The sequence below is a fragment of the Vigna unguiculata genome, chromosome 3 (genome assembly GCF_037176805.1).
Source record: "Vigna unguiculata cultivar grain cowpea cultivar isolate G323 ecotype 2 chromosome 3, ASM3717680v1, whole genome shotgun sequence".
NCBI classification, from domain to species: Eukaryota; Viridiplantae; Streptophyta; class Magnoliopsida; order Fabales; family Fabaceae; genus Vigna; species Vigna unguiculata.
Window position 1 is genome coordinate 38,743,624 of NC_140794.1, and position 13,457 is coordinate 38,757,080.

Here is a 13,457-nt window from a genome sequence, read left to right on the forward strand (position 1 = left end):
CCCTTACTCAAACCAACACCGACCCTAAATTGGATCATCATCTCTCCCTCAATGCCATTACAAGATCTCACAGAGTGGGTACAATGCGATTCCAAGGCTCCATTCGGGGTGATCCTATTCAGATTTTGTTAGACAGTGGTAGTTTTGATAGTTTTCTCCAACCTTGACTTGCAACTCACTTACTCTTTGAAGGTTGAAGGCCTAATAAAGGAACTCACAGTGGCTGTAACATCCCGACCGAATATTATGAATTTAAATAATGGAACAAAGAAATATAATTAACATCATTTAATAAAACATCGTTTCCCAAAACGTGGGAAAATTTAAAACTTGAATCTCTTTTAAAAGTATCACAAATACGATATAAACTCATAAATATATCCAAAAATCAATGTTCATAACCAATGTTTACAATCTGAAAAATCCATAATAAAACATCATAATAAAAATCCCACAGTTATCCCACGCTCCGAGCCTATGCCTCACCAGAACCACCTGCAATATCATCTGCTCACGTGTAACGCGTACACGGTCATCATCAAACACAAGCAGATAGGGTGAGCTAAAAAGATAACACATAACTGAAAATCAATCATATAAATACAATAAAATACATCAAAAGGAAATCCCTTCTTTTAATCTGCATGGCCACAACCATGTATGATATCATTTTACCATAAAGGAACCTCCTCCCTTTCCAACACATGGCCACAACCATGTAATATCAATGCACATCAAGGAAACTCGTTCCTTTCCTTCCACATGGCCACAACCATGCTAGCAGTGTTTTACATCTTCTAGTGAGTATCTCAAGGCGCCTTGCTGCCACACCTATCGCCCATAACTGATAGAACACGTGCGGGAACCATGCTACGGATCACACACCGTAACGCCAGGTGGAGTTTCCAAATACGAACATAGTCCATAACGTCCCAGGACTACCAAACTCGTCAGCAATTCACTGAGGAGGGCAATCCATCTGGACCCATCTGTACTGGTCACAACCAGCACACTCATACCGGCAACACTCGCCAACTCGAGCCACAACTCAAGAGTTCCTCGTGTTCATCCGCTATCCCGAGCCACAACTTAAGGGAAGTCATTTCGGGCCACAACCCATAGAATGCCACGTGTTTAACCCCTATCCCGAGCCACAACTCAAGGATACGTTCCGAGCCACAATCCAAGGAACACCAGCAAGCTCACCATTGAGATATCCTAGAAGTCTTGTAGACCACACCTCACAAATTCCATCTCATCCCATTAATACAGCAGTAACACTTGCCTTGAACCCACAACAACACCCTCGATCACTTAGGCTAAAAGTCTTTGTTCAAACAGTCCAGCCTATCTCGCTTAAGCTAGACCCACTAGCTTGAGCGAGCCCCTAGAATAGCTGCAGCCCGCGAAGTCTCGCTTGGGCGAGACCATCCATCACCCAGAACTAAAAGTACCTCGCCCAAGCGGCGAGTCACTCAACACATCACATCAGCCTCGAAATCTCGCTTAGGCGAGAAGCTCTCGCTTGAGCGAGATACCTCTTCACCCAAAATGGCATTTACCGCCTGAGCGAGAGACCCCCAACCACAACCCCTAACATACACGGACTCTCGCCAGAGTGAGGCACACTCGCCTAAGCGAGATGGTCTGTCGCCTAGCACCAGTTTCCCTCGTATGAGCGAGAAACTCGAGTAGAACCAATGATCGCGTCTCTGCAAATCTCGCCTAGGCGAGTCTGGCTCGCTTGAGCGAGAATTGCAGAATTGCTCACTGTTTACACACACAACCCGCAACAACCATGCCAAAAACTCATACCAATTCATGCCATTCATTTGGAAAATAGTGCACACACATATGAACACAATTTTGACATAATAGAGGCCCCAAAAATCCAAGTTTTGCGCAATTACAACTGATACATTGGATAATCCCATTATAATCATATCATTAGGTATGAATTCCTAGAAAATAGTTCCTAAACACCCCAAATCCCAATTCACCTCAGATACAGTGCAGAATCCATAGCATATACTCATAAAAATCATGCAATATGACCAAAAGCATACAATTACGAGTTCAGCTCCCCTAACCTGAAATTTTATGCACTTATAATTTGAATCACGTGTCTTCCCTGCAGTACCAATGCTTTCTCTTTGATCCTCTCCCAAACCAGCCCCCAATTGCCTAATACCCTTTCAAATTCGCTCTCCTCTAGAGGTAAAAATAATCACACTGCAAAAACCTTTTACCCAAATTCAGCCTTTTATAGGTGTCTTAAATGTTGGTTTAAGTGCCAAAACGAATTTTAACTTAATGATGGTTTAATTGTTATTCAAGGCCCATGATTTAATGGTTTTTCAGTCCCCTCATAGTTGCCCCTCTACTAGGGTTTTCTATGCCCTTTCAAATTCAAGACACACCAATTGTTAGCAAAAAGAGAGTTAATTTTGGGTCACTAAGGTTCAAACCCATGACCATGCCTATTTTCAACTAATTGCACAACCACTCAACCAATTTATGTTCAATGATAATTCCTATAAATATAGAGTTATATTATCACTCCTCACGCTCAACATATTATTGAAATTAATAATAAAACAAACAACACATACATGGCATACATAGGACTCGAACCAAAGTCCTCTCACACAATTAAGTACTCTCAACCACTTGAACTAGTACTTTTCCACATCATAACAATCAATATTTAATTAATTGATTGATTATTTATTAATTGATTGATTATTTAATAAATTAATTTTCACGGGTCTTACAGTGGCAATACAAGGTCATACCCTTACTCTTCCCATGTATTTATTACCAGTTTCTAGCGCAGATTTGGTGTTGGGTGCCTCGTGGCTGGCTACTTTAGGCCCTCATATTTCATATTATAGTACCTTGACTCTAAAATTTTACTTGAATGGTGAATTTATTACTCTCCATGATGATAACTCTAAGCTTCCCACCCTAGTACAATTTCATCATATTCAGCGAATGTCTCACACCCATGCTATTGCTGAATGCTTTACATTACAACTTCAATTTCCCGAGGAGCCAAAGGATAACTGGGTTGACTTCCAAGTTGACTTAAACCTAGAGTTAGCTCTTCTCCTACATCAATATCGCTATGTTTTTGCCGAACCTTCGAGTTTAGCACCAGATCGGTCTCATAATCACCAGATCCCATTGTTGCCTGGTACTCAACCGGTTAAAGTTCGACCTTATAGATATCCTCATAGCCATAAGGAGCATATCGAAACCATGATTGCTGCAATGTTAAAGGAACGCATTATTTCTCCTAGCAACAACCCATTCTCTTCATCAATACTCTTAGTCAGGAAAAAAGATGGTACATGGCGGTTTTGTACCGATTACAGGGCTCTAAACACCATCACAGTTAAGGATAGCTTCCCCATCCCTACGGTTGATGAATTACTGGACGAACTATGTGGCGCTCAATACTTCTCCAAACTAGATCTTCGTTTCGGTTATCACCAAATTTTGGTGGCACCAGAGGATCGATTTAAAACAGCCTTCCGAACTCATCAAGGTCATTATGAATGGCTCGTTATGCCCTTTGGGCTTACAAATGCCCCGCTACTTTCCAAAGCTTGATGAATTCTATTTTTCAAGGGTTGTTAAGAAAATCAGTGTGTCATACAAAAAACTAATAACTGATTTTCTTAACAAATTGTTTATTTTGGAAATGGATGCATCAAGGACCGGCATTGGAGCGGTTCTTAGCCAATCGCAACATCCAATTGCCTTCTTTTCAAAGAAATTATCACCACAAATGCAGAAATAGTCTGCCTATACCAGGGAATTCCATGCAATCACTGAGATTATTGCGAAATTTTGGCACTACTTGGCCATAAATTCACCATCCGAACCGACCAAAAAAGTTTAAAATGTCTCATGGAACAAGCTATTCATACTCCGGAGCAACAACCTTGGCTGCACAAGTTTTTGGGGTATGATTTTACCATCGAGTATAAGTCCGACAAGGAGAACCAAGCTATAGATGCCTTGTCTCGATCCTATTTTATAGCTTTGTCTCAGCCTACCTGGGATCTCATTATACACTTACGTGATGCGGTTGCTGTTGATTCCAAACTCTCAGATATTGTCAAACTCTGCAATGTCAGCACTCCCCTAAGTCTGCATTATACTATTCAAAACAAGTTGTTATTCTGGAAGCAACGACTCGTGGTACCAACCCAACATCCCTTGATTCAAACTATTTTGCAGAAGTTGCATAGTTCTCCAATTGGTGGCCACTCATGTATTGCGTACACTTTGGCAAGAGTTTCGTCCCAGTTTTATTGGTCGGGTATGAACCAAGATGTTAAAGCTTATGTCCAACACTGCTTGATATGCCAACAAGCCAAATCATCCACTACTTCACCAGTGGGACTATTACAACCCCTCCCTATCCCATAACAAATTTGGGAAGACTTGGCCATGGATTTTATTGTTGCCCTTCCACCATCATATGGTTTTTCCGTGATTATAGTTGTCATTGATCGCCTCTCAAAGTATGCGCACTTTTGCACCCTTAAGGCAGATTATTCAAGCAAGCACATGGCTGAGGTGTTCATGCAATCTATTGTGAAGTTATATGGGATATAACTTTGTAAGTTATTCAATCAATCGTTTCAGATCGTGATCGTGTCTTTACAAGTAATTTTTGGCAACAACTTTGTAAGCTAAGTGGCACTACCTTAGCTATGAGTACTGCCTACCACCCTCAATCTGATGGTCAGTTGAAAGCTCTTAATCGATGCTTAGAAATGTATTTACGATGCTTCACAATGGATGAACCGAAAGGCTGGAGTAAGATGTTACCTTGGGCTGAATACTGTTATAATACTTCCTTCCGAACCAACCATTATTGGCATGACACCATTCAAGGCAGTTTATGGAAGAGACCCCCCACTCTTCCGAAATATGTGAAAAAGGCCATTGAGCCCCTTTCTTTACAAGAAATGATGTTGCACCATGATCAGACCCTGTTATGTCTTAAATAGAATTTGAATAAAAGCCCAGAATCTGATGAAGAAATATGCATATCAGAAGCAAGTCCATGTGAAGTTCTAAATGGGAGATTTGGTGTTTGTGAAACTCCAACCATATATGCAACATTCGGTGGCTCTTCGAAAAAATCAAAAGCTTGGCCTTCGTTATTTTGGTCCATTCCCAGTGATAAAACGCATTGGCCTTATTGCTTATAAATTATCATTGCCCCTTACAACAAAGATTCACCTAGTTTTCCATGTTTCTTTATTGAAACAGTGCAAAGGAGAACATCAACAACCAAATTTGCCTCTGCCTTTGCTCACGCATGAACTTGGCTATGTTATTCAACTGCTCAAGGTGTTACAATACAGAGTCATCTTACGAGCGGATAAACATATTCCTCAAGTACTTGTCCAATGGGAAGTGTTGGATATCTCTGAAGCTACTTGGGAATATGTGAGTACTTTGCAACAGGAGTATCCTCACTTCAACCTTGAGGACAAGGTTGACTTCCATGGGGGAAGAAATGTTATGAATGGTGTGGGTAATGAGCAGATGAAGGACATGGGACCCATGGGACACATGGCAAAGTGAGAGGAAAGCAAAGGCAAACGCAAAAGTGGAAGGAAGAGAATAGCCAATTCTGCACTAAAGGATTTTGTGTGGAGTACTACGTGATTATAAAAACGGTTTTTTCTACAAGAGAAATGGAGGATGTGAATTGTCTCTTTCTCTTTCTTGGCCCTTTTGGGATATTCCTCTGCCAATTCTGTTATTTTCTTCTATCATGAATGTTGTACTTTTGTGACAGCTTGCTAATTCATCATTTTCTCATTATATGACATTTTCATACTCGAATTCACACCAATACATATTATTCTGCTTTCACTATTTTTATATTGTTTCGATTAATAACTGAGTTCATTACACACAAGTTTAACAATTAATTTACTTATATATGCAGTTGTAAAATTATAACTTTAAAGTTAACTCGGCTATCACAAAACTATATAGTATACATGTTTTAAATTAGTTTTCATTATAATTAATGAAAAATTATTTTTTACATTAACATTCTGTAGAAATAATTTAATAGCTGATTTAATTAAAAAAAATGGCGAAAAAAATTATAAAAATTGAAAATCGTCATTTCACCTCCAAAAATGTTATAAAACTAATTTGTTATCTTACTAAATTTTGGAGAATAAGTTTCAATTTTGGTGTTTCTATCTAATTGATTTCTTTATTATTGTGTATGGGGTTCTACAGTTCTATATACTTATTGTTTGTCTCTGAATATTATAACTTTATAAATATTTTTTATCACATTATTCTTCACCATCAAAATGTCAGTAGATTATATTTATATCCAATCGTGAAAGTAATTTTTTTTAACAAGGAAACAAATTATGCTTCTTAAAAGAAATCTAAAAGAAAAGTTATGAAAATAGGTTATGAAACTAATGGGGAAAGAAACGTTTGGCATAAGTTTTTTAAATTACCTAATAAATTAAGTAATTTAAGACGGAGAAAAATATGAAAACAGGAATGTGTGTTGGAACAGATATAGAAACGATATAATGGTTCTCATATTCAACTTAAAAAATTGAGTATTACTTATATGTGTGGCGGTATTTAATCAATGTGAAAGTAAGATAAAATGGTTCATTTGTTATTGGTACTCTAATTATGAGGTGGATTGATGATGATAAAATGCATTCCAAAACAACTTGTGAGTAGACATGAATAAATCTAGAATTGCCTTTGCACCTTTGTACATAGACGCCAATACAATGACCGCTTGATGATCTAAAGGGTGAATCTTTGATAATCATTATGACTGCATGTTTTTGAAGTGTTTCGGGGAAAATTGAATTTAAAATAAATTAGACTAAAATTTGTTGATTGAATTTTATATTAAATTAAATTTCAAATGTAAAATTTTTAACACAGAAAATGAATTAATTTCTTCTAAAATTCAAGAATTCCAAAAGATCACACTTTATATAAGAAATAGAAAAGGTTAGATATATTATTGTTCTTTAAAATATAATCATATTTTTGTTTTCTTTTCTCCTAAAATTCCCTTGTTCAACTTCTGACTTGTATTTTTAACAGTTTGTTATTTTGTTTAAACCTTCTAAAATATATATTTTTAGTCCCTATTTATATATATAAATATAACGTAGATCATTTGCTTTAAATTCTTATCAAATGTTTTGCAAATAAACTAACTAAAAATGAAAGATAAACATTTAAACACCGAAAAACACCAAATGAATACTTTATAAATTACCCATGGAAACAGGATACATAAGAAACGGGATTTATATCCTGCCGGCAGTTTAAAGAATTCAAAATTCGAAACACAGAAACTGAACTTGTGCATCAAGAGAGCATCTTTCACTCATTCTGCCGTGTGTGTAAATAAATTTGACCAGCTATTCCAAGCCTCATAATTTACATATTTCTAAAAATGGTAACTCTAACCCTCAAAATGGAAAATTTACTTCGAAGGACCTTCATAACTACTACATAACTCTTATGGAGAGATATTTTGTAAGGTCAATTAGATTGAAATACAAAATAACTACTGAGGGGTCTCACTGGATGGTTCCTCCGCACTGCTGCTGTGAACCAACTGATCAAAACAAAATAGTCATGCAGATAATAAGCTATATGTTTAAAAGAGAGAGATGAGAAGAAGGTTGAAGAGACAACACTGATAGAACATATGTTTACCAAGGATCCTAGTTGCTCGTATGCTCCCATAACCTTTGGATCTTCCTCATCTTCATAACCGATTTGTACTATTCTAGGTCCATTTACAGACCAAAAGGCTCTCCGACCTGCATCCTACAAAACAAGGGAAGTTCACAGCAAAATTTGATGCATAGAGAACAAATATATCTCTCATCTAATCATGAAAACACATGAAAACTGAACCAGGTGACAAGTCCAAGCCATGCATTACATTACAGGGTAAATAGCCCTTAGGAAAAACGGATTAATAAAGTTCAGTGGTAAATTACTGCAGTATAACATATTGCACGATTTTCAGCAACATTCTTAATAAGTTGACGCTCACTGGTAAATAGTGCAATACTTCTTTGTGAATCTCCACTCTTTGAATATGGTACATCAACATAACGAATAGGAATGTTAAGGCTATAGCTCGCTCCTAAATGAACTACTGAGGAGATCATGGCGGAGAAGTCAGGGACCTAACAAAAGAAGTAGACCTGAAGTGCTGTGAAGACTAAAATGGGATACAAAACAGAATGTTCTGGATTTCTAGCACGTGCAACCATCAATCCAGAGACCAAAACAAGAAGTATCATTGCATTGAGAAGAAAATCTTCCCTCCTCCAGACAGACTGAACCCCCGCCAAGCCTGTCAGACTAGTGTTTTGACTATATAGAGATGTGGTTTGGTTGTGACAGACAGAAAGAGAACATGGCGGCATAAATAGTATATCTCAGAGAATCCCCCTCAGAATATAAGTACAAGTTCAAAAAAAATATAAAGATTTTAACTGTTAAACGTATTATTACATTGGTCAAAAGACTCAAAACTAGCAGCATAAGTGCTTACTACGCCACGATTTAAGATCAAATCTTTGCTCATAATTCAAACTCAAATCAATAATAGTGTACAGTGGAAATAAATAAATTCCTACCAATTGTGCCAAAACCCTAAGGCATAGATCAGTCATCATATAAACTAATTGCAGGTGCAACCATTTAATGAAGCCACCATCTTGCTAACTAAGGATATATAAGCAATCGTCTACAACACTCATCCCAGGGGGAAAGAGAAAGTTCTTACGGTAGACCTATAATATGATTATAAATTACATATGACAGAATTCTGGATGTGTAATCGATTCGTAAACCATTCAATATACCAAAAGTCGGAAAAAGGTAACTTTTCTGCTAGCATTGCAAGAGATGCTGAGTCATAATGTGTTTAGTGTCGATAATGCACGAGCAACATTCCAAAACACATTTCTCTCCAAACCTAGTCTGTTCTAATATGTAACACCGAATGAGAAATAGAAAAATTAAGGGACCAACAAACAAGTCCAAATTTACCTGCAATATGATCAAGTATATAGCTTCCAAGGCCTGAATACGAATTTCTGGATCATTAACAGGTTCACGATCAATTGAGAGTGCAGTCCCAAGTTCAAGTGGCATTTTCGATCTGTCTTGTTCGCTGTAAATCTGCTTAGAAATTAATTAATCAATGCAATTGACACAAAAACAAAGTTCAATACTCAAGAAGATTACACTCTAAAGCTTAAAGGATATAATATTAAAATGATCCCATTATTGTATGTCCCAAGCACAATAAAACGAATAAAGAAATTTAAGAAATTGAGCTTATATTTCCCTCTCATAATGAGAAGGACCAACTCATAGTGACATGTAGACATCAAGGTTCATTAGGATCAGTGGAAAAGGAAATAAATGAAGAAAAAGAGGGTGAAGTGAGGTTGATTGGATTAAGAGAAGTGAGTGGCATGAGAAAAGAAAGTTTTTAAGAGACTCCATTGATGTGATAAAATAAACTTTTTATATATGTTTAAAAAAAACTTGTTCAATTAATTTTTGAACATATTTTTATTTTAATTAATTATTAATATAAATATATATTAACGAAATATTATAATTATTTTATTAATTATTTTAATCATTCATTTTATTATAATAATACAATATATTTATAAATATTTAATTATTATATATTACATATTAATTTAAGAGTATATAATATAATTAATTGATTAAATATAATAAAATATTAATACATAATCAATGTAACTCGCATACGATAATCGATTATGCTTGCTTTTACTAAACTTTCTCAATTTTTGTATTTTTTTCATTTGGTTTTTTGTGCTTTCTTCGCAAATCAGAGTCCCCTTGTTTACGTCCTGGGAAACAAACAGGAAATTCTTCATGATGCAATTATAGACATCAGGTAAACTACAGCTTACTTGATTGAAAATAGTTTATCTTCCCTTTGTTGGTAGTTAAAAGTAAATTGGGTAAGTTGGGAGGAAATCTATTCCTTAATATGCAGAACAATACTTTGAGGTAAGAAAAGGTAAAGCATGAAACCTTGTTGCCAGCTACAGGAAGAAGTAACGCAGGCCAGAGAAACTCTGATACCAAAAGCAAATTTTGAAGCTGACTCTCAGCCTCAAAGCAACAGTTGCGAATAGTTCCAGAGACCTGCAAATATTCCAACAAGTGTCAGAAGAACAAAGTTATGTGCAATAAAATTTGACTCGCATAGAGGCACCCATGTTGGCTAAGCCTTTAGAAATAGTAACTGAAAATAAACACAATCAATGATACAATTACCAAAATCACATAAGCAATTCCAATAAGTGGAAAATTACCAAGAACCAAACGATAGCAAGGATTAATTTAAAGAACACTGTTTTATGGCTAAATAGTTTTATTTATTAACTAATACTACTGTGAAATCAAACACAATCTAACTGGAACGAATTCAGAAAACAAAAGCATGTTTAGAACACCATATATAGAAAACAGAGGCTTCAAGAAAAATTGAGCACTTAAAAGGGATTTAATGTGGTTCAGTTAGAGTATTAACAAACATGTCACTACAAGATAACTTTCTCTCCCATATAGAGTTACATACAAAACTTCTGAGATTACAATCACTCACATATAAAGAACGAATGGTTTCTCTTTCACACTCAGATGAATTCTCTCTCACCAACACGTTTTAACATAAGATGTCTATTTATCCATCTATCTACATATTCATATGTATCCTACATAAAATAGTTGGAATAAACTCTGAATCACAACCACTCCAACGAATTTTGTGACTAGAGACACGCACTTCCCACACTAACTAACTAACAAGGGGGCTATCAGACAACACAAGCTGCAAGTCAACACAGCGAAAGTACATCAGACACTTACCACAAGACAATCCACTGAGTACATGATACACACCTATAGATTTAATTTCTAAGCCGTATAAGCAAATACCAAGTTCAAAAGTAACACGAGTCCATGTGCCAGTAATGTACGCCCCATCACTAAAGAACCCATGGGGAAGCAACTAAATCATCCACTGAGGCATTGAACACTTCTTTCAAAAGTCGTTTAAAAATCAGAATATTACAATATCAAGTACTTCCTAATTTAATTAAATATAAAATTATTCAAACGGTACCCAATACCCAAGGCTGGGAAACAATAATCATTTTGAGTGCATTTATTGAGCATACCCCTTTCTTTCTCAATGAACTGTTTGAATCAAACTGTCTGATTATCTGCTTAAAGAGACCCCGTTTTGGATCAAGTAGAAGCCTCCTCCCTTCCTGCTGCTTTGAGACGTTAACAAGAATTGAACCAACATGTTCAAAAGCATCGTCTGGTATAAAAAACACTTTCACTGTATCAGAATTACAATTACTGAAGAATTACCAACAATCACAACAGCCATCTAAAAGGTGCAGAAAAAATTTCAAAATGAATGTACAAAAAGAGAGCCAAGTTTTCTAGTTTCACTTTTCTCAAGCTGCTTAACAGCCAAATTTTGTATCCCTATACTTGTTATCTAGTTTTTTAAAAAAGTCAACTTAAGTTTAATTTAACCTTACAAAACCGACTTGGTGTTGTGAGATTATGTCCACCTACATCTTACAATTTTGGTCATAACTCTAGTCAATATGACACATTTCCTCACATTGAGAACTAGACATTCTGAGTGTGGCAGAAACCCAATAGTAGGTGACACATTAAGCCCAACGAATTTAATTATGATAGACTCTGTGAATACCTCTAAAATCATTATAACAAAGCAGACTTTATGTCTAACTCAAACTCATGAAACCAACTTGGTAAGGTGAGATTTGCTTGCATTTATATATTATAATTTGGTCATACTTTTAGTTGATGTGAGATCTCCAACATAATTATTTGAAAAGAAACCGCATCTTTGAAGCTTAAGTTCTAATATAGGTGCCTCACCTCAGCCTACAAGGATACTTCAGAACTCAATAACACATCACAGGATCCAATGAGCTTAAGATTAACTATCTATAGACACACATGGCATGAAAAAACTTCTCACAGAAAATATTAAGCATAATAATTATCCTAAGTAGAGAGGGACTCACCATCACTCTCATGGGTGGTTCTACAAAACGATCTAACAAGCTTCATAACATACAATCCACGAACTTTGTCATCTTCAGTCTGTTAATCACAAGAAAATCACTGATTAACAGCAAAATACAACGGATCAAATCTTGTTTTGATCAACTTCATCATAAATATTTTATTGGAGAAAGGAAGAAAAGGTGAAATAAATTGAACTCCTCCCATTAGCTAAAATCAACCTATGTCTTCCAAATTTCTGAGAAGTCAGACGAGACAACCTCTATAACAGTTAAAATGTATAATTGGTTGTCACTCACGGGAGAAGTAGAAGTAGAATTCATTTTTCTCCTCTTTTTTTTTTCTACCGTAAAATCAGAGTAAGTTATCCAAAAACCACCTAACTTAAAAAAAGAACTACAATTTCCTTTATCGTATCCTAACGTGACTCGCTCCTTTCCAGAGTTCAAATGCTCATAGCTTTTACGCTGATCGTATGTATTTAGCATACCAACAAAACTAATGATAAAAAGTATGAAACATAAAGATTTTTTCCCATTTGAAAATTGTGTTCAGATAAATAAAAGCACGCACCTGAAGCACGGCAGCGGCACCAGCATCGAGTTGAGTGAGGTTGACTAAAAGCATGACAAGCAATTGCGTAATACCGCACTCGGGCTTGTACAAAACATCCATCGTCGTTTTCACCAATCCCAATCGAACCATCGCTTCGGCGAGACTCGAATCCTGCGACAAATTCACCAGGGCCTCCGCCGCAGCCTCCGAAACCTCCTGAAACGGCACGTCGTATATAAGTTACTAGAAACAAACCGAGCTAGCACAGGTAGCATAGTGCACGCGCTCGCGAGTTACCTTGGGAAGCGTTATGAGGCGAGACAACGCGGGTAGGAGGGAGTTTGAGTAATTTGCGAGGGACTGCAAGCCTTCGACGGAACCGGTTAAGCCGCGAACTATGTCGACGGCGGCTTTGGTGATCTGAAAGGAGAAACCATAACGCCGCCACGCATGAGAAACCGTAACTAGGAGTTTGGGAAGGAAGAGTGAAATCAAAGACAAGTGTAAGAGGGTTTACCTGCGGCGAAGGAGAAGATAGAAAGGAGACGAGTTCTTCCATCTCCGTCGCCATTGTTCGCCGCTCTGCTTCTCTGTCGCCGCCGCCGCCGCCTTTGTTACAACAAGGGCATTCACTTCTAGTTGCTTTATGTGTTTTTTTCACGTAAATTTCAGAGAAATCTTCAATCAAATATCCTCGTCTAAGAGTGAACTCT

General features: G+C 36.7%; 2 protein-coding genes across 2 annotated transcripts; one reads left to right on the plus strand and one right to left on the minus strand.

Annotated features, from left to right (window-relative positions):
• Nucleotides 1–5,097: 5,097 nt before the first annotated feature.
• Nucleotides 5,098–5,610, plus strand: LOC146887826 (uncharacterized). Its single transcript, XM_085670419.1, has one exon. It carries the CDS (start codon nucleotides 5,098–5,100, stop codon nucleotides 5,608–5,610), a length of 513 nt encoding a protein of 170 aa, XP_085526545.1.
• A 1,674-nt stretch (nucleotides 5,611–7,284) lies between these two features.
• LOC114179484 (ARM repeat superfamily protein) lies at nucleotides 7,285–13,457 on the minus strand. The gene is made up of 9 exons (XM_028065839.2): nucleotides 13,262–13,457; nucleotides 13,042–13,164; nucleotides 12,763–12,960; nucleotides 12,189–12,267; nucleotides 11,295–11,440; nucleotides 10,144–10,257; nucleotides 9,112–9,243; nucleotides 7,759–7,872; nucleotides 7,285–7,657 (listed from the first exon to the last, which is right to left on the minus strand). The coding sequence occupies exons 1-9, from the start codon at nucleotides 13,313–13,315 to the stop codon at nucleotides 7,607–7,609; spliced, it is 1,011 nt and encodes a 336-aa protein (XP_027921640.1). The 5' UTR covers nucleotides 13,316–13,457; the 3' UTR covers nucleotides 7,285–7,606.

Excerpts from the sequence above, each read along its gene's own strand:
- LOC146887826 (XM_085670419.1), top strand. The coding sequence starts at position 5,098 with ATGGGAGATTTGGTGTTTGTGAAACTCCAACCATATATGCAACATTCG.
- LOC114179484 (XM_028065839.2), bottom strand. The coding sequence starts at position 13,315 with ATGGCGACGGAGATGGAAGAACTCGTCTCCTTTCTATCTTCTCCTTCG. Across the intron at positions 12,268-12,762 it reads GTGCCGCTGCCGTGCTTCAG|ACTGAAGATGACAAAGTTCG; the intron begins GTGCGTGCTTTT and ends TGTGATTAACAG. Across the intron at positions 7,658-7,758 it reads ACGAGCAACTAGGATCCTTG|TTGGTTCACAGCAGCAGTGC; the intron begins GTAAACATATGT and ends TGTTTTGATCAG.